The 19380-nt window shown below is 43.6% G+C and overlaps 2 protein-coding genes across 5 annotated transcripts in view; one reads left to right on the top strand and one right to left on the bottom strand.

The window, feature by feature from the left end:
* Positions 1 to 449: 449 nt before the first annotated feature.
* KAT7 (lysine acetyltransferase 7) overlaps positions 450 to 19380 on the bottom strand; it is a 63362-nt gene continuing 44431 nt past the window's right edge. For all 4 annotated transcript variants that reach the window (XM_068264084.1, XM_068264085.1, XM_068264086.1 and 1 more), the window contains one exon: positions 450 to 5363. In XM_068264084.1, the coding sequence (XP_068120185.1) occupies positions 5262 to 5363 (102 nt within the window). In that variant the 3' untranslated portion in view covers positions 450 to 5261. The remainder of the gene's footprint in view (positions 5364 to 19380) is intronic.
* LOC137541909 (uncharacterized) lies at positions 6969 to 10203 on the top strand. The gene is made up of 2 exons (XM_068263484.1): positions 6969 to 7052; positions 7294 to 10203. Exon 2 carries the CDS (start codon positions 7612 to 7614, stop codon positions 10201 to 10203), a length of 2592 nt encoding a protein of 863 aa, XP_068119585.1. The 5' UTR covers positions 6969 to 7052; positions 7294 to 7611.

The raw sequence follows: 19380 nt of genomic DNA, 5'->3' as shown, positions 1-19380 counted from the left end.
AGGGCGTTTTTGTATGCGAATTTTCATGCGAATTCGCATACGATTTCGCATGGAATCAATGAAAAAGCACACAGGCACTGCCATGGTTAAATTCGCACACAGCGTCATCCATGTGAAATCGTATGTGAACTCGCTGTAAAATTTGCATACAACTGCATGCGATTTCGCTCCTGCATGCGAATTCGTCTGCGGGGAATCCGCGGCGATTCCACACCGTACTAGTGGAACCGTACCCTTACTGCCAAACATCACAAATAGATTTTAATAGATTTCAGCATGAAACCTATTTAAAAAAAAAAAAAACTATAGGACCGCCGCTCCCCCCAGTAGCCCCAGAGCTGGATGATGAGCCCCCCCCCTCCAGGTCTCCCCCTAATAATTAGTGCTCCCCTGGGGTCCGTGCAGAGTACTGGCAGCAGAGCATACTCACCAGTAACCTGTTCAGCTGGCATGCCCCCCCCCCCCTTTCCGTCTTCATCTTACTGGTACCTCTTTCTCCATGACCCGGCGGTACTAATAATTGGGTGAGACCTGAGGGACTTGTCACTGGCACCCCAGCCAATTACACACCGCTGCTTTCAAGACCTTCCATCCAGACTGATCGGCAAATTTGATTCATTTTGTCTGGAAATCGAACGATATTACGATTTTGCAGTCATGCTGGGGCATAGATCGATTAGTGTATGGGCACTTTAACATTCATTTTGAACATTATGGGTCGCTACGTTTTCTGCGCTGCTCTCGGCCTTACTGTACGTCGCTTGTAAAGGTGCCTATTACCTATTCAATTTCCTGAACGATCGACGGTCCCACCACTGCAAGGGAAAATGAGAAGCAACCCGAACAGACTAAAAAAAAAAATCGCCGGAAAGATCAATAGAGCGATCATTCGTTGTCGTACCATTAAGGCTTGCTTAAAAAGAAACTCCGACCAAGAATTGAACTTTATCCCAATCAGTAGCAGATACCCCCTTTTACATGAGAAATCTATTCCTTTTCACAAACAGACCATCAGGGGGCGCTGTATGACTGATACTGTGGTGAAACCCCTCCCACAAGAAACTCTTGAGTACGTACTCCTGGCAGTTTCCTGTCTGGGAACCTTGTTGCATTGTGGGAAATAGCTGTTTACAGCTGTTTCCAACTGCCAAAAAAGCATGCAGCAGCTACATCACCTGCCAACAGTAAAAATGTCACCATGTAATAAATGTCAGAATGTAAATCAGGGATTTAAAAGATTTTACAATGGGTAAACACTGACTAAATCATTTACACATAATTGTAAAAATGAAGTACTTTTTTATTACATTATTTTCACTGGAGTTCCTCTTTAAGGCTTGGTTCCCACAGTAGAGGAAAACTGGACTTTTTTGGTCTATTTTACAGCACCGAAAAACTGACAGTCAGCGGGCTCTTGAGCTGTACCCGACTCTTGAAGAGTGGACCAGTTGCCAATATAGCCTGTGGTTGAACTGCATCCACCTCAGGCTCCAACTGGACCACAAATGGACCATCAGAGTGGACACAAAACTGTCCAGACACAACACTTTGAGGTCTGGCTCAAGTGGGAACCCAGCCTAACAGAAGATGCAGGCCAACAGACGACGCTAATATCAATCTCCAAAAAAAGCAAAATAAAACTGATTAAAATGGAATAAATTGGTAACAGCAGACTTATAAGAAAAAAAGAAAAACCTAATTAAGATTATCATCTTATTAAGGAAACATTGTTCGGATACGCAGGGGAAGAAAGAGATTAAACTGCCTTGACGTTTCCTCAGCTGGAGGCTCATGTCATTTTAATACACTGCTTCAGATCGATGTTAATCTCTTTTTATAGCTGCGACGCTTGGCTGGCTGCAAATAACAGGGGCTCGGGAGTCCTACTGACACACACCGCTAGCCACATGGAAATCAGGCACAGAGCGCTGGGCAAATAGGCTGTGATTTACATTAATGCTATTGTGCTTTATTTGCAGATCTATGTATAGATATTACAGCTGAGAGCCATACACAACTCTCTAACAGGTCTCACTGGGAAGGACGGGCCTACATTAAAACAAATAGCGGCAATGTCAAGGTATGCAAACAGCTTGCTGAGAAGACCGCCTCTACAATCTTCAGGCTTGCCGAGAACTGAGTCCTTGAAAGGCCGCATACCAATGAGCGGGTTCAAAGACATGAAATAGAGACTTTCAATGCTATTCTCAAGGCTGCACTGCAGTAGGGAAGAGTTCATCAGAAAGCATGAGGATCCGCAAGCTTTACAATTATTTCACGCTAGCAGCGGGCGGCCAAATTAAATCGCAATAAGGAAAGAATCCAAGGAGGTGCTTAAAAGGTTCTCCACCTTAAGGAACCGTTCATGGATTAAGGTGCTTCAGCTAATGGCAGGGTTAAAGAGGAACTCCGCTGTACCCAAATATCTGCAGGTTTAAAAGGGAACCTGAAGTGAGGCTGTTTCATTTTAAAAGGAAATCCAGCATTGCTGGATCACTCGCTGACGCGTCGAGTCGCTGTACACGCTTTATATTCTCACTTGAGGCAGTTTTAGCAGCTGATCAGCAGAGTTCAGCTGAGAGTGTATATTAAAATAAAGTAGCTTAAAGAGACACTGAAGCAAAAAAAAAAATGATGATATTATGATTTGTATGTGTAGTACAGCTAAGAAATAAAACATTAAGATCAGATACATCAGTGTAATTGTTTCCAGTACAGGAAGAGTTGAGAAACTCCAGTTGTTAGCTCTATGCAAACAAGCCATTAAGCTCTCCGACTAAGTTAGTCGTGGAGAGGGCTGTCTTCTGACTTTTATTATCTCAACTGTAAGTGAACTGTTTACTTTTCCTCTGGCAGAGGAGAGGTCATTACTTCACAGACTGCTCTGAAAGAATCATTTTGAATGCTGAGTGTTGTGTAATCTGCACATATTATAGAATGATGCAATGTTAGAAAAAACACTATATACCTGAAAATAAAAGTATGAGAATATTTTCTTTGCTGCTAATCTTCTAGAAATTATTCATAGTACACAACCAATTCACTATATCATATATTTTTCTGCTTCAGTGCCTCTTTAAACAAGGGACAGACCACCAAGTCAAAAGTAATTCCCAGCTCTGCCACTTCCTCCTATACAGGCAGCAGTGGGAACGTCGTCCTGTTATTTATTCACAGCTTCAGTCAGCAGACAACAGACAAACAGATGGTAACGATGACAGAAATGCTTAATCCAGGTACCCCAACTGGATTGGTGCTAAATAACTGCATATGTGCGCAGACTTATATCATGAAAATGTGCAAGTCTTTGTATTTGGGCACCGCGGAAGAAAAAATAAAAAAGGGAAAAAAACGTGGATGATACGTTTCCCAGGAGCCCCAAAATCCTACTGAAAATGGGCCAAGATTACCCAACGTGCAGGGTACCATAAGAGAGTAAAGCGGGTTTGAATATGACAGAGATTGCTGCAGTGGAATTCTGTTGTGCTGTTGCATGTGGACAACTCCCAATAGATCACTATAGGCAAAAATCTGACATTCTTATCCCTCCATAGTTATTCATACAAGGCAGCAGGATAGATTTCTCAATACACCTGGTATCAAAACTGTCTGACAGCTCCTTACCTGTTGCCCAGACTCCCCTTCGCAACTTGTTCTCTTCCATCTGATAAGACTTCTAACAGTCATTATTTCTCTGTAGTAAATGACAGGTCGGTAGTCTTGTCAGATGAAAGAGAAGCAGGGAATGTCTGTTTCTGTAAGAACTGCTGCTGACTGACGAGGAGCTGTTCGATAAAAAACACAAGGTATATTGGGGATTTTATCACGCTATTACACGGACGACGACTGGGGCAGCAGGAAGTCAATATTTTCACTGAGATGGTCCTTAATAATCCATTCCTAAACAGTTAATCGTTTATTGACCTTTATCACTAGAAATGGTTAATGAAATGCCATTTACTGATTCACCTGCACATTTATTGCAGATTGTATACAGCTTGGAATTGGACCAATCAAATCCACCAGGAAGTGCATGGGATTGGCCCAATTTCAAGCTACTAACACTCTGCAAGCAAGTTACAAAAATTAACATCTAATTGACCATCACTCTTTCCTGTATTGATTAACGTGAATGGGAACCGCAGTTAAAAAAATGAGACAGATCCTATAGAGCCTTCCGGCTCCTCTCCTGGTCCCGACGTTCCAGTGCTGGCTCGCCCGGTAGCAGTATTTGACTAAATTAAACAAATACTGCTTTACCCGGCCGAAGGAGGCTTCAGAAGTCTTCAGAGAGCCCGAGTGCTCCTGAAGAAGGGCGGCCCTGTACTGCACCTGCGCAAGCACGCTCTCTTGCCCGCTCACGCCTGTGCAGTATGGAGCTGCACGTCTTCAGGAGGACACGGCTCCCGAAGACTTCCAAATACCCTTTCGGTGGGGAATTGAAACGGGGGGAGCCAGCACAGGACAGAGAGCACCGAGATAGGAGACGGAAGGCTCTATACGACCCAGAGCCTTCCCTCTCAATTTTTTCTTTTAATGCGGTTCCCATTCACTTTAAGACAATAGGAAAAAACCTGTGAGGTGTCAAGATGAGGGCTGACATTTTTTTTAGGTTTACCTTCAGGGCGGGAATTTGCTGCAATAAGCACACAGTAAGCAACGACCCAACAATCACCAGCTGCATGCTTGATCTAAAAATCGGTGAACAACTAATCAGGAAAACAAGGACGAGAGCCTCCAGAGCTTGTACCTTCAAAAAGAAGTCAACAATGGCAGCTCTACTGGTTCTGCCCCGACAGCTTCCTTCTGAGCTTAGACTTACATTCATATAGAGATATTCCTACAGCCTGTACCGCTTTCTGGAAAACTGGCTATTCACTACCTGGGGACATTGGCTCAATCAGAGTCATACATTGAAGTGTAGGTCAGTCAACGAAAGCATACAGGGCACTTCTGTGAGTAGTTGAGAAATGAGTGGAGAAATCGGTGGGACTGCAGGTATTTCGGAGCTTCAGACCTCTGGACACCCAGCAGTGGCCGGGCACGGGACCATCTTTGGCAGCTTGTTAAGTCACACTACATGGGAAGCAACCACAACGTGCTCTTATATGGGAAGGTCATGGATAGCAGGTCATCCAGACGATATAGGTTACACTGGAAATAGGAGGCTCGTGTAGCAGAATTCTGGGTGGAATTAGCTGGTCCAGGCTAGAAGAACATGGACAGGAGACTGCAGACAATTTGGCCGGGAGAGCCAATGCTCATGTCCCTTTAGGTGGTGTCCATTTTAGGCAGGTGGGGTCCATTATCTTATTGCTGTTACTTCTCTTTGCTTCTTTAGCTGCCCATTCATCAATAAGATCCTGCAAATCATAAACAAACAAAAACTCAGTAGGACATCTAACACTTTAAAAGCTTCAACAGAACCTGAATAAAAAGCCCTAAATAACCCTTTCTCTGCATTATTCCAGCAAACCTCAGCTAAACTCATGTCTAGTACAGTCGCAGATCATTTCCAGGCTGCCAGGATTCCTACCAACTGCTTGTTTATAAAGTTCTATTCCAAAAGTTAAAGCAAACTTCTTGAAAGAACGAAGACATAGTTGCATAGTTATTTGGGTTGAAAAAAAGACATACGTCCATCGAGTTCAACCAGAGAACAAAGTACAACACCAGCCTGCTCCCTCACATATCCCTGCTGATCCAGAGAAAGGCGAAAAACCCTTACAAGGCATGTTCCAATTAGCCCCAAAAGGGAAACAAATCCTTCCGGACTCCAGATGGCAATCAGATAAAATCCCTGGATCAACATCATTGGGCATTACCTAGTAATTGTAGCCATGGAGGTTCTTTCAATGCAAGGAAAGTATCTAAGCCCCCTTTAAATATAGAATTTGCCATAACTACTTCCTGTGGCAATGCATTCCCACATTTCCACAGCGGCGGGGAGGGTCGCCCCCCCCCCCCCCCTCTCACCTGGGTCCCCCTTCTGCGCTCCCCCTCTAGCTTAAGCTCAGCAGCAGCCGCTGCTATTAGTAAAAGTCAGCGGGCGGGGATGACTCACCTCTTCCGCGTTCCAGCGTGCGTTCCACTGTCGTCACTTCCTGCAATGCCGTCCACTTACAATACAGTGGGCGGCATTGCAGGAAGTGATGACAGTGGAACGCACGCTGGAACGCGGAAGAGGCGAGTCATCCCCGCCCGATGCCTCTTACTAATGGTGGCGGTGGCTGCTGCTTAACTGAAGTTAGAGGGGGAGCGCAGATGGGGGACCCAGGTGAGGGGGGGGGGTCCACCCCCCTCCCTGCCGCTGTGCCCAATACCCTCTTCCTGCCAGCTACCCCCTCCAGCTCGGCGCCAAGTGTAGGACCGCCCCTGGGGGCAGGGCGCTACTTCTTGCTTGGACCGGCCCCTTCTTGCTTGGACCGGCCCTGGGGGCAGAGCGCTACGACTTCTTGCTGAAGGTTGAGGCACTTACTCTATTACATACTGTTTGGAGGGAAGGGACGCAGGTGGAGAGTGGCGATATAGAGGAGGCGGGGGAGCAGCGGTAAATGACAGCCTGGATGTAAACAGCCTGCTAGCAACACGATGCATTTCACCAGCATGGTGGGGTTTTTTTTGGGGGGGGGGGGGGGGCACAGCAGAGTGCAGGGGGGCACGGTATAGTAACAGAGGCTGGTGATAGTATGCACAACCAGCCTCTGTGCCCTATTGGCATTCTTAAAACCCAGCTCAGGTTCTCTTTAATACAGGAAGTGGTGGTGAAGGGGTGGCGATAGGAAGGAGCATGTCATGTCTTGCAGACATCTTTCATTAAAATGGGTGCTAATCCATACAGGATTTATCCTGTGTTAGAATGAGGTAGGACAGCGCCACCTATTGACCACTGCATTACATTGTTCTCAGTTAAGTTCAGCCTTTCTGTTACTCCTGCTCCTCTGTGACCTCATGCATCAGACAAGAAGGGAGTAGCCTTCTAGAAGCTGCCATTTTCACATGCTCTCTGCTGAGGAATCTTCTCCGTGCTTCCACTAAAGGCTGCATAGCCGGTAAGGCATTCTTTCTTACTGTTTTCTATGAATCTGCATGACTAGTACTAGCTGTAGACATGTATTGTGTGTTATTTCTGTGTAGGCAGCTAGTTAGTAGTTCAACTGTATAGTGAGGCCTAGTCAGCTATCCATGCAGCCATGTTGCTGTGTGCACTAGTCTATCTACTGTATGCTGATATGTGATATGTTTATATGCAGTTCATGTACTTATTGCATCATTTCTGTTATTTGTTCACAGTTTCACACCAACTTACTTCAGCTCATTAAAGCTACAGATCATACCTGGTCTCAATTTATTGAGTAGTAGGAGGGTGTTTATCTGCCTGCTAAGCTCCATACACGCCCCAGGGGTACACGTGGTAGTGAGGACAGGACAGTGAAACGGCTGCTACCCGCGAGTGGAACCAGACCGGCTAGCTTCCCAGCCAGTGAAACGCTGCTACCCAGTGAGTGGAAAATAAGATACTGACTACAGAGACAGCTATACTACCACGCAGCTACGTGCATATCAGTACGCAGCAGTCTCTACACAGTCAAGATCCTTCACAGCAGCATCATGTCAGAAAGCCAAACTTCTTCTTACAAGACAAGGTCTAAAGTCAGTCGCTCTACAAGATCCTCATCAGTCAGCAATGCGGCCGCCATTGCTCGCGCAGAAGCTGAAGCTGCAAAAGCACGTGCTGCCTTCGCAGAGCAAGAGATGCAGCTAAAGCTGCAACAAGCGACACTTGAAACTGAAAGGGCAAAACAGCAAGCAGCACTAGAGAAGCTCTCAGCACAGAGGGAAGCTGCTGCAGCTATTGCCAAAGCAGAAGCCTTAGAAGCACTCATCCACCCAGACGACGAAAGACACAGCAGGCCAGCCAGCCTTGATCTCGCCCATCAGGATCCCCTGCAGCGCACTTCAGATTATGTCCATCGACATTCCAGAATGATCGACTCTTTCCTGTCAATGGAAGATGCTCAACGGGACCTCATCGACAGATCTCATCAAACTCAATTCACAGCCCAGACAGAAAACCAGAATAAGCCTCCAGCCAGCAAGCCAGAAGTCAATATAGAAAATGAACTGATTTCAGAGCACCTGCCACCACGTCCGGAACTTCAACCGGCACATAACGTTCCAGGAACTTCTCCTTACACGCCAAATAGGTATGAGACATTTCGACCAAAACGAGAGACTACTGACAGGTATGATTACACACCACTTTCTCACTATGGCAACACACCACCATCTTTCCCTGCTCCTGCTCAAACCAGCATGGACATTGTTAAGTTCCTCACACGGCGTGAGCTGGTTGCCAAGGGACTTGTGAAGTTTGATGATCACCCTGAGAGTTATAGGGCCTGGCGGTCCTCCTTTAAGAACACAATTAAAGATGTTGAACTGTCCCCTAGTGAGGAGATGGACCTCTTAGCTAAGTGGCTAGGGACTGCATCTGCTGAGCATGTAAAAAGAATCAGGTCCATTAACATAAGAAACCCAGCAGCTGGACTAAAAATGGTTTGGGACAGACTTGATGAATGTTATGGTTCAGTGGAGGCTATAGAAAACTCTTTGTTTAAAAGGATAGAAGATTTCCCTAAAATAGCTTCCAAAGGCTTGCAGAAACTCAGGGAACTTAGTGACTTGTTAATGGAACTTCAGGTAGCCAAATCTGAAGGTGATCTGTCAGGCCTTGCATATTTTGACACTGCCAGAGGTGTTAACCTCATAGTACAAAAGTTAACCCCTGGCTTACAAAATGAGTGGGTTAAATGTGGTTCTAACTATAAGAAAAAATACCATGTTTCATTTCCTCCATTTTCTGTGTTTGTAGACTTTATACATGATCAGGCTAAGATAAGAAATGATCCTAGTTTTGATTTTGCACTAACATGTACTTCTGTTCCAGGTCTGCCTTCACACAAAGCTTTAGTGGCAGTTCACAAGACTGAACTGTCTTCCCCAGACTCTCCCCACAGGTTTGCTGCCTCCCCTCATGCAGCAAATAAAGTTAGAGACCCTGGTAAGCAGTGTCCTATACACCGAAGGCCACATTCTCTGCTGAAATGTAGAGGCTTTAGAGAGAAACCCATTGAGGAACGTAAAGCCTTTCTTAAAGAGAATAGCATCTGTTACAAGTGCTGCTCATCCACCACTCACTTTGCCAAGAACTGCAAGGTTAGTGAAAATTGTAAAGAATGTGATAGCACAGATCACAACACAGCACTACATCCTGGACCAGCTCCATGGACTTTACAACATACTCACAGCACAACCGAGCATGGCGGGGAGGAGGGTGACACTCCTACAGTTACATTAGAGGTCACTCCACAGTGCACAGAGGTCTGCAAAGGAACCACAGGTGGAAGATCCTGCTCCAAAATGTGTCTAGTCCGAGTCTACCCAGCAGAACAAAGGGACAAAGCAGTAAAAATGTATGCCATCCTAGACGATCAAAGCAATGGGTCTCTAGCCCACCCAACCTTCTTTGATATGTTCAATGTTAAAGGCCCCAGCTCTCCATACTCACTAAGGACTTGTGCAGGAATTGTGGAGACGGCGGGGAGAAGAGCATCTGGCTTCCAGATCGAAGCTATAGATGGAAGCATCTGCTTGCCCTTACCAACTCTAATAGAGTGCAACCAGATTCCTGATCATAGATCTGAAATTCCTACTCCAGATGTCGCATTACATCATGCACACTTGAAGCGTATAGCCCACCTGATCCCAGAACTTGATCCACAGGCTAAGATAATCTTGCTACTCGGGAGGGATATCCTACGAATCCATAAAGTGAGAAAACAAATAGATGGTTCCCATGATGCTCCTTATGCTCAGAAGCTAGACCTAGGATGGGTCATAATAGGTGAGGTCTGCCTAGGGCGTGTGCACAAGCCAGATACAGTTCATAGTATGTTCACAAGCACACTAGCAAGTGGGCGCCCCTCACTTTTCCAACCATGTGTCAACAACTTTCTCATAAAGGAGCTACCATGTGCCTCCCATCTACCTTGTCCCTTCACAGATGTCTCTAGTGACAATGATGCCTGTGACAGTGACCAAGACCACTTAGGGTGCACAGTCTTCCAGAGGTCAAAAGATGATAATCGGGTAGCATTATCTATTGAAGACAAGCAGTTCTTGGAAATAATGGAACAATAATACACAAAAAATATCCCTAACTTGGGACTAAAATGTAACTTTTAATAATTCTCATAAAATTGGTATTTATAAACCAAATAAAAAGAGACCAGATGTCTGAATAAAGAATTGCTAAGGAGACCAATATAATGAAGTAGGCAAGAGAGCTCAAAATTATGAGGCCTCAAAAGTCTCCCTAGCAAATCTAAAGTACATATAAAACACTACCCCCACCAAAAACCCGACATGTTTCACTTCCCGAGGGAAGCTTTTTCAAGGGAACTATACATAAGTGCTGAGTGCAAAACGTGCTAAGGTGCAAATATATACAATCATAACATTTCAGTACATCAAAAATAGCAGCATGGCTATATGATAGCAGCCAAACGAACAACTCCTCAGACTGGTCCTTTTATACCATCACTAGGACCTAAGGGAGGAGCTAAGTCACCTGACATACCTGCCTACCTTTAAAAGAATACCTATTGGTCCACTTTACCATCAATCATTCAACTCGCCAATGAGAAGCCATTACTATACCTAACATGTAAAGGTTTTCTCCTTTAGACATACCTTTTTCCACTTCAGAAAGACCATTAAACCTAAGCGCACAATAACACCATTTAGGCTATCCCATTCGCGCTATAGCCAGCTCACCAGAAAGTACATTACAGCCAAGATCGTATTTTAGCCCTTCTGATTGGTCTAAACTGGGTCACATGGGTAGACACTCCCTAGTGACCAGAGGGGAGTAAACAGGATGAGATCACATGGAGAAAACTCGTGGATCCATTGGTTAGAAAAGTAACAGGAAGTCCAGTCGCATCCCCATTCGCACTGCGCCCGGTGAGGGGCGTGAACGGAGCGCCATGACAACGTAGGCACAGAGTAAACATACGGAAGTCCTCCGCACAGCATGCCCACAACGCCCACTGTTGATACGTTACTAGGCAACCCCGCCGAGCCACCATAATTATATACAACAAAAGAATGCGCTGTTCATAATTTAAGCCTAGGCTTTCCCAACAATAAGAAACTTTGGTAATGCGCATATAATCCAATAGAGGCAGGTGTAAATCATAACTATATCTATTAATGTATACCCGCATTTTTGTACAGGGGAGAGCATACTACATAGGTATATAAGTCTAGACAAACACTGCTTATATCAAGCAAGTCATACATCTATAAGATCCAGGTACAACAGATGTCTAGAAGGATAATACTGAGGTCCCCCTCCGGCAGGTGGACCATCAAGGTAAAAGGTAGGTATCAGCAGGACAATGTCACCATTGAAAATACAATGGGGCAGATTCACTTGAACAAAAACAGAACATTAACATCAGGACATTTAGTACCAAAAACATATATACAGAGCAAATTAAAGGGGAACGCCCCTGCAAATCAAATATCAATGAGGACGGTAGACCCAGCTCTAGAAATCTCCCAGGACAGCAACATCCCAATCAGACAAAGGGGGCATAGGTAAAACCCTCATTTAGACCTTCTGGATTAAGAGTACCCAGTCTATAGATCCACTGGGCTTCCAGTTGTCGCAGTTTAAGATCAAGATTACCCCCTCGTGGGCCCATCACCCACTGTTGTATAACCCAGAAACGCAGAGTGGAAGGGTCCCCCTCATGTTTTTCCAGAAAATGCCTGGCCACTGACGTATTCCTTTTGTGCTTAATGTCACCTAAGTGTTCCATAATTCGTGTTTTAACAGCACGTGTGGTTTCTCCAATATATAGCAATGGACAAGAACATTTGATGGCATAAATCACACCCTCTGTCTCACAGTTAAAAAAATCAAAAAGGTCATAAATCCTACCATTTTTGGGTGATACAAAGTTTTTACATTTTTCAACATGTGTACAGGCCTTACATCTAGCACATCTGTGCATGCCTTTAAGATTAGAATCTAACCAGGTTTTCCTAAAGCCCCCTGATCCACTGCTCTTCACTGGAAGGTAGGAATGTGTTAATGTATCACCCAGATTTTTTCCTCTGCGATAAGTAAGTCCTGGGGTCGTTGGGAGGTGGTCTCTTAACTGCGGGTCAAGCTGTAAAATCCCCCAGTGTCGTTTCAAGATCTGTCTTATTCTGTTTGATTGGTTCGTGAAGGTATTTATCACTCGAGTTTTGGCCATATTCATATTCCTTTCCCTGATCTTAGGTTTCAGCAAGTCAGTTCTTTGAGTTGATTCGGCCTTGTGTTTGGCCTGATCAATAATTTTTTGGGGGTAGCCTCTTACTAAAAACCTTTTTTCCAAAATACGGCACTCCTTTTCAAATTCCATTGGGTTAGAGCAGTTTCTCCTTGCTCTTAAAAATTGACCTTTTGGGATACCCCTTTTTAGGGGTTCAGGATGGTAACTTTCCCAGCTTAACAAGGAATTTGTTGCCGTTGGTTTTCTATATATCTTGGTGTCAAGCCCACCCTCACTATTTTTCTCTATATGAACATCAAGGAAGTTCAAAGAATCTTGGCCAATTTCAACAGTAAACATCATACCTATCTCATTGTGATTCAACCGGTCCACAAAATCCTCAAAGAGTTCCCTGGGGCCGTCCCACAGTATGAAGATATCATCTATGAAGCGGCCCCAGAAAAGGATGTGAGAGGCATATACCACCAACTCCTCACCAAAAACCACCGTATCCTCCCACCACCCCAAAAAAAGGTTGGCGAAAGAGGGCGCACAAGCTGTCCCCATGGCACAGCCTTTAAGTTGTAGATAATACTGATTCTGGAACAGAAAATAATTTCTAGTCAGGATGAATTCAAGTAATTGTAGCAGGAACTCCGAGTGTCCTCTTACATGTGTGCTGCGAGTTCTTAAAAAATAGTCAACTGCCTTTAGGCCCAAATCATGACGTATATTATTATATAGGGCCTCAACATCAAGGCTAGCCATAATGACGTTCTTAGTCACCTTGACGTCCTGTATTCTGTTAAGCAGGTCCATAGTGTCACGCAGATATGAAGGGAGACTCTCCACAAAGGGTCTTAAAAAATAATCAATATATTTACTTGCACCTTCAGATAAACAGTTGTTGCCAGAAACTATGGGGCGTCCTGGTGGTTGGGTGATATTTTTGTGTATCTTTGGTAACGCATAGAAAGTAGGGGTGGTAGGGTGTTTTTGGAGTATACAATCGTAATCCTTTTTATCCAAGATATTTTTAGCACGTGCATTATTGAGGAGGGCTTCCAATTCACCATAAAAAACCACAGTCGGATTGTTAGGTAGTTTTCTATATATACATTTGTCCTCCAGGAGTCTCTTACACATGATAATGTAATTTTCCCTAGACATGACTACAATATTGCCCCCCTTGTCAGATTTCTTAATGACTAAATTGTCATTTTTCATTAGACCTATTAGGGCACAGTGTTCATCTTTGGTAAGATTAGTTTCCGTTCTCAAGGTTTCCTTTCTGGTATTTTTAGCCAAATCCTCTAAATCTCTTGTTACAACATCCACAAAACATTGTATAGATGGATACGCACTGATAGGTGGACAGAACTTACTCTTGGTGCAGAGATTACTAATAGGCGCACCTGTCTGTATTATACCTGTAATATTTTCCTCCAATAAACAATTTAAGGTTGTTAATGCCTCCTCATCCCTTGCCTCTTCTCGTCTACCCAAAACACTGGGAGTGCTCATGTATTTGTGAATGGCCAGCTTCCTCGCAAAAAGGTTCTTTTATGGTTTCAAATAAATCAAAATCAGGGGTAGGAACAAACGAAAGACCTTTAGATAGAACTGAGATTTCATTTCTATTCAGAGTGTATTCAGTAAGATTTATGACCTTCATACACTCAATAGAATTATCTATCTCTACCAATCCTCCTCCCTCTGCTTCTTGTAATGGGGTTTGTATCCCCATTTTTCTCGGTTCCTCAGTTTGCGAGGATTTCCCGGACCTTGGGGAGGGGGTTTTTTGGGACGTTCTTTGGGTCTGTTTGGTCTTGTATCCTCCCCTGACTTAGACGGAGTGTCACCCTCAGATTCAGTACCAGTTTCAGTTTCAGTTTCAGTTGTCACATTATCAGAGGGTGGGTTATTATTTTTTGGTGGTTTTTTCCAGTCATAAATTTTTCCAGTTTTAAAATCTCTAACATCACGGGTATACTTTTTATGTTTTTTTATCTTAATTGTTTCTTTATGATTTTGGACCTTTTTTTGAAGTTTGTCTTCCAAGTCCCTGAATGCTGGGTGTGTCTTGAAAGACATGACTTTTTTATGTTCATCTGAGAGTTTCTGGTTAATTCCCTCCATAATCTTCAACTCGAAATCCCTCAGGTAAGCCATCAATTCTAAGGATTGTTTTGTTTTCAATTTATTCCAACCAGACATAAAATCGTTATTCTCTGTGTGTTTATGTGGAATCACAAGATTTCTCAATCCCCGTACAGTAATTTTCTCTTTAAGGTAAGTATTGAAACTGGAGATTTCCCACCAACTTTTATTATGTTCCTTGTATGTTTCAAAAATCTTTTTAAAAGCCTCATTTATTTCTGAATGTTCTGGTACAACATTTAGGGTGATTGGTGGAACAGTCTCTTCACATGAAAAAACCTCCTTTGCCTCAGCCAAAAGGCTATTAATATCTGGTATAGAGTCCAGAAAGCCTGCCATAATTGACAATATGGGTGACTATAAAGAAGTCCCAACACAAGGGATATAGGCGTCAGGGAAAAACGCCAATATTAATACACAATAGAGCAAAACACAGAACCTGACTGGCTAATAATACACAAAAAATATCCCTAACTTGGGACTAAAATGTAACTTTTAATAATTCTCATAAAATTGGTATTTATAAACCAAAAAAAAAGAGACCAGATGTCTGAATAAAGAATTGCTAAGGAGACCAATATAATGAAGTAGGCAAGAGAGCTCAAAATTATGAGGCCTCAAAAGTCTCCCTAGCAAATCTAAAGTACATATAAAACACTACCCCCACCAAAAACCCGACATGTTTCACTTCCCGAGGGAAGCTTTTTCAAGGGAACTATACATAAGTGCTGAGTGCAAAACGTGCTAAGGTGCAAATATATACAATCATAACATTTCAGTACATCAAAAATAGCAGCATGGCTATATGATAGCAGCCAAACGAACAACTCCTCAGACTGGTCCTTTTATACCATCACTAGGACCTAAGGGAGGAGCTAAGTCACCTGACATACCTGCCTACCTTTAAAAGAATACCTATTGGTCCACTTTACCATCAATCATTCAACTCGCCAATGAGAAGCCATTACTATACCTAACATGTAAAGGTTTTCTCCTTTAGACATACCTTTTTCCACTTCAGAAAGACCATTAAACCTAAGCGCACAATAACACCATTTAGGCTATCCCATTCGCGCTATAGCCAGCTCACCAGAAAGTACATTACAGCCAAGATCGTATTTTAGCCCTTCTGATTGGTCTAAACTGGGTCACATGGGTAGACACTCCCTAGTGACCAGAGGGGAGTAAACAGGATGATATCACATGGAGAAAACTCGTGGATCCATTGGTTAGAAAAGTAACAGGAAGTCCAGTCGCATCCCCATTCGCACTGCGCCCGGTGAGGGGCGTGAACGGAGCGCCATGACAACGTAGGCACAGAGTAAACATACGGAAGTCCTCCGCACAGCATGCCCACAACGCCCACTGTTGATACGTTACTAGGCAACCCCGCCGAGCCACCATAATTATATACAACAAAAGAATGCGCTGTTCATAATTTAAGCCTAGGCTTTCCCAACAATAAGAAACTTTGGTAATGCGCATATAATCCAATAGAGGCAGGTGTAAATCATAACTATATCTATTAATGTATACCCGCATTTTTGTACAGGGGAGAGCATACTACATAGGTATATAAGTCTAGACAAACACTGCTTATATCAAGCAAGTTGCTTGATATAAGCAGTGTTTGTCTAGACTTATATACCTATGTAGTATGCTCTCCCCTGTACAAAAATGCGGGTATACATTAATAGATATAGTTATGATTTACACCTGCCTCTATTGGATTATATGCGCATTACCAAAGTTTCTTATTGTTGGGAAAGCCTAGGCTTAAATTATGAACAGCGCATTCTTTTGTTGTATATAATTATGGTGGCTCGGCGGGGTTGCCTAGTAACGTATCAACAGTGGGCGTTGTGGGCATGCTGTGCGGAGGACTTCCGTATGTTTACTCTGTGCCTACGTTGTCATGGCGCTCCGTTCACGCCCCTCACCGGGCGCAGTGCGAATGGGGATGCGACTGGACTTCCTGTTACTTTTCTAACCAATGGATCCACGAGTTTTCTCCATGTGATATCATCCTGTTTACTCCCCTCTGGTCACTAGGGAGTGTCTACCCATGTGACCCAGTTTAGACCAATCAGAAGGGCTAAAATACGATCTTGGCTGTAATGTACTTTCTGGTGAGCTGGCTATAGCGCGAATGGGATAGCCTAAATGGTGTTATTGTGCGCTTAGGTTTAATGGTCTTTCTGAAGTGGAAAAAGGTATGTCTAAAGGAGAAAACCTTTACATGTTAGGTATAGTAATGGCTTCTCATTGGCGAGTTGAATGATTGATGGTAAAGTGGACCAATAGGTATTCTTTTAAAGGTAGGCAGGTATGTCAGGTGACTTAGCTCCTCCCTTAGGTCCTAGTGATGGTATAAAAGGACCAGTCTGAGGAGTTGTTCGTTTGGCTGCTATCATATAGCCATGCTGCTATTTTTGATGTACTGAAATGTTATGATTGTATATATTTGCACCTTAGCACGTTTTGCACTCAGCACTTATGTATAGTTCCCTTGAAAAAGCTTCCCTCGGGAAGTGAAACATGTCGGGTTTTTGGTGGGGGTAGTGTTTTATATGTACTTTAGATTTGCTAGGGAGACTTTTGAGGCCTCATAATTTTGAGCTCTCTTGCCTACTTCATTATATTGGTCTCCTTAGCAATTCTTTATTCAGACATCTGGTCTCTTTTTATTTGGTTTATAAATACCAATTTTATGAGAATTATTAAAAGTTACATTTTAGTCCCAAGTTAGGGATATTTTTTGTGTATTATTAGCCAGTCAGGTTCTGTGTTTTGAAATAATGGAACAAGACTTTGTGAAGGACAGCACTAACAGTTGGGTTGCACCCCTTCCTTTCAGAACTCAGAGAAGACGCCTACCTAACAACAAAGTACAAGTGCTTAAACGTTTCTCTTCTCTCAGACGTAACTTCCAAAGAAAGCCAGAAATGAGAGAACCCTTCTTTTCTTTCATGCAGAAAATATTTGAGAACAATCATGCAGAGATTGCCCCACCCCTTAAAGGTCCTGAAGAATGCTGGTACCTGCCAATTTTTGGAGTATATCATCCAAAGAAGCCAGGTCAGATCAGAGTAGTGTTTGACTCTAGCGCCAAATTTGAAGGCATCTCCCTAAACGATGTGCTGCTGACAGGCCCTGACCTGAATAACAAGCTACTGGGGGTACTTCTCCGTTTCCGCAAGGACACTGTCGCTCTGATTGCCGACATCCAACAGATGTTTCATTGCTTCCTTGTTAAGGAGAAGGATAGAAACTTCCTCAGATTCCTCTGGTTTAAAGACAATGATCCTTCAAAGGACATCATAGAGTATCGCATGAGAGTGCACATCTTTGGGAACAGCCCCTCACCTGCAGTTGCTATATATGGACTCAGACGTTCTGCTCAAGAAGGAGAGAGAGAATATGGGTTGGACACAAGACAGTTTGTAGAAAGAGACTTCTATGTAGATGACTGTTTGAAATCATTACCTTCTAATGACTCTGCAATCAGTCTCCTCAAAAGAGCCCAAGACATGCTTGCCTGCTCCAACTTGAGACTTCACAAGATTGCTTCAAACAGCAAAGAAGTTATGGAAGCCTTCCCTTCTGAAGATCATTCTAATGACCTAAGGGACTTGGATCTGGGGTCAGAAACTTTACCAGTCCAACGTAGCCTTGGACTTCTCTGGGACTTAAAATCTGACACCTTCACCTTTCAAGTTAGCAAGGAAGAAAAACCTTTTACTCGCAGAGGTGTCCTATCTGCAATCAACAGCCTATATGACCCTTTGGGATTTGCGGCTCCTGTCACTATCCAGGGTAAGGCCTTGCTCAGAGATTTAACCCGTGAAACTACTGACTGGGATGTTCCATTGCCTCCTGACAAGAAGAATCTGTGGGTGGAATGGAGAAACTCTCTAGCAGCTCTGTCTAGCCTTAAAGTTGCACGCACATATGCTCCTGTGCCATCTACAGATGTCCAAGATCATACACTTTGTGTCTTTTCTGATGCTTCAGTTAAAGCCATATCTGCTGTCGCTTATCTTAGAACCATAGACATTAAAGGACAATGCCACATTGGCTTTGTTATGGGCAAAGCAAAACTTGCACCACAGCCTGAGCACACGATACCCAGACTTGAACTTTGTGCAGCAGTCCTAGCTGTTGAAATGGCTGAGCTAATCACATCTGAGATTGACATTGACCTTAAAAAGGCTGAATTCTACACAGACAGCAAAGTAGTCTTAGGCTACATCAACAACGAGTCCAGACGATTCTATGTTTATGTCAACAACAGGGTGCTGCGGATTAGGAAATCCACCAGTCCAGAACAGTGGCATTATGTGTCCACTGACAACAATCCTGCGGACCACGCTACAAGAGCTGTTGCAGCAAGTCATCTCAAAAATACAACTTGGTTCACAGGTCCTGCATTCTTGTGTAATTCCACTCCAGCAGTTCACCAGAACAACATGTTTGAACTAGTGGATGAAGACTCAGACACTGAGATCCGTCCACAAGTGTCTGCACTTCACACAGTGACACTCTTCAAGTCCTTTGAATCTCATCGCTTCAAGAGATTCTCTACCTGGAAATCACTTGTTAGAGCCATTACCTGTCTAGCTCACATAGCCCGATCTTTTCAAAGAACCAATTCGAATGATGCTAAGAAGTGTAAAGGTTGGCACCACTGTCAAGAGGTATACACCATAGCAGAACTCCAACACTCCAAGAACTTCATCATTCGCACTGTACAGCAGGAAATCTACACCAAAGAGATTACCTGTATCACTAACAGCAAGTCTATCCCTAAAGACAGCTCTTTAAAGAAACTTGACCCATTCCTTGACAAATACGGTCTCCTGAGAGTAGGAGGTCGTCTTAAGCAAGC

The sequence above is a fragment of the Hyperolius riggenbachi genome, chromosome 12, assembly GCF_040937935.1.
Source record: "Hyperolius riggenbachi isolate aHypRig1 chromosome 12, aHypRig1.pri, whole genome shotgun sequence".
Classification (NCBI taxonomy): Eukaryota; Metazoa; Chordata; class Amphibia; order Anura; family Hyperoliidae; genus Hyperolius; species Hyperolius riggenbachi.
This window is presented reverse-complemented; position numbering and strand designations above follow the sequence as displayed.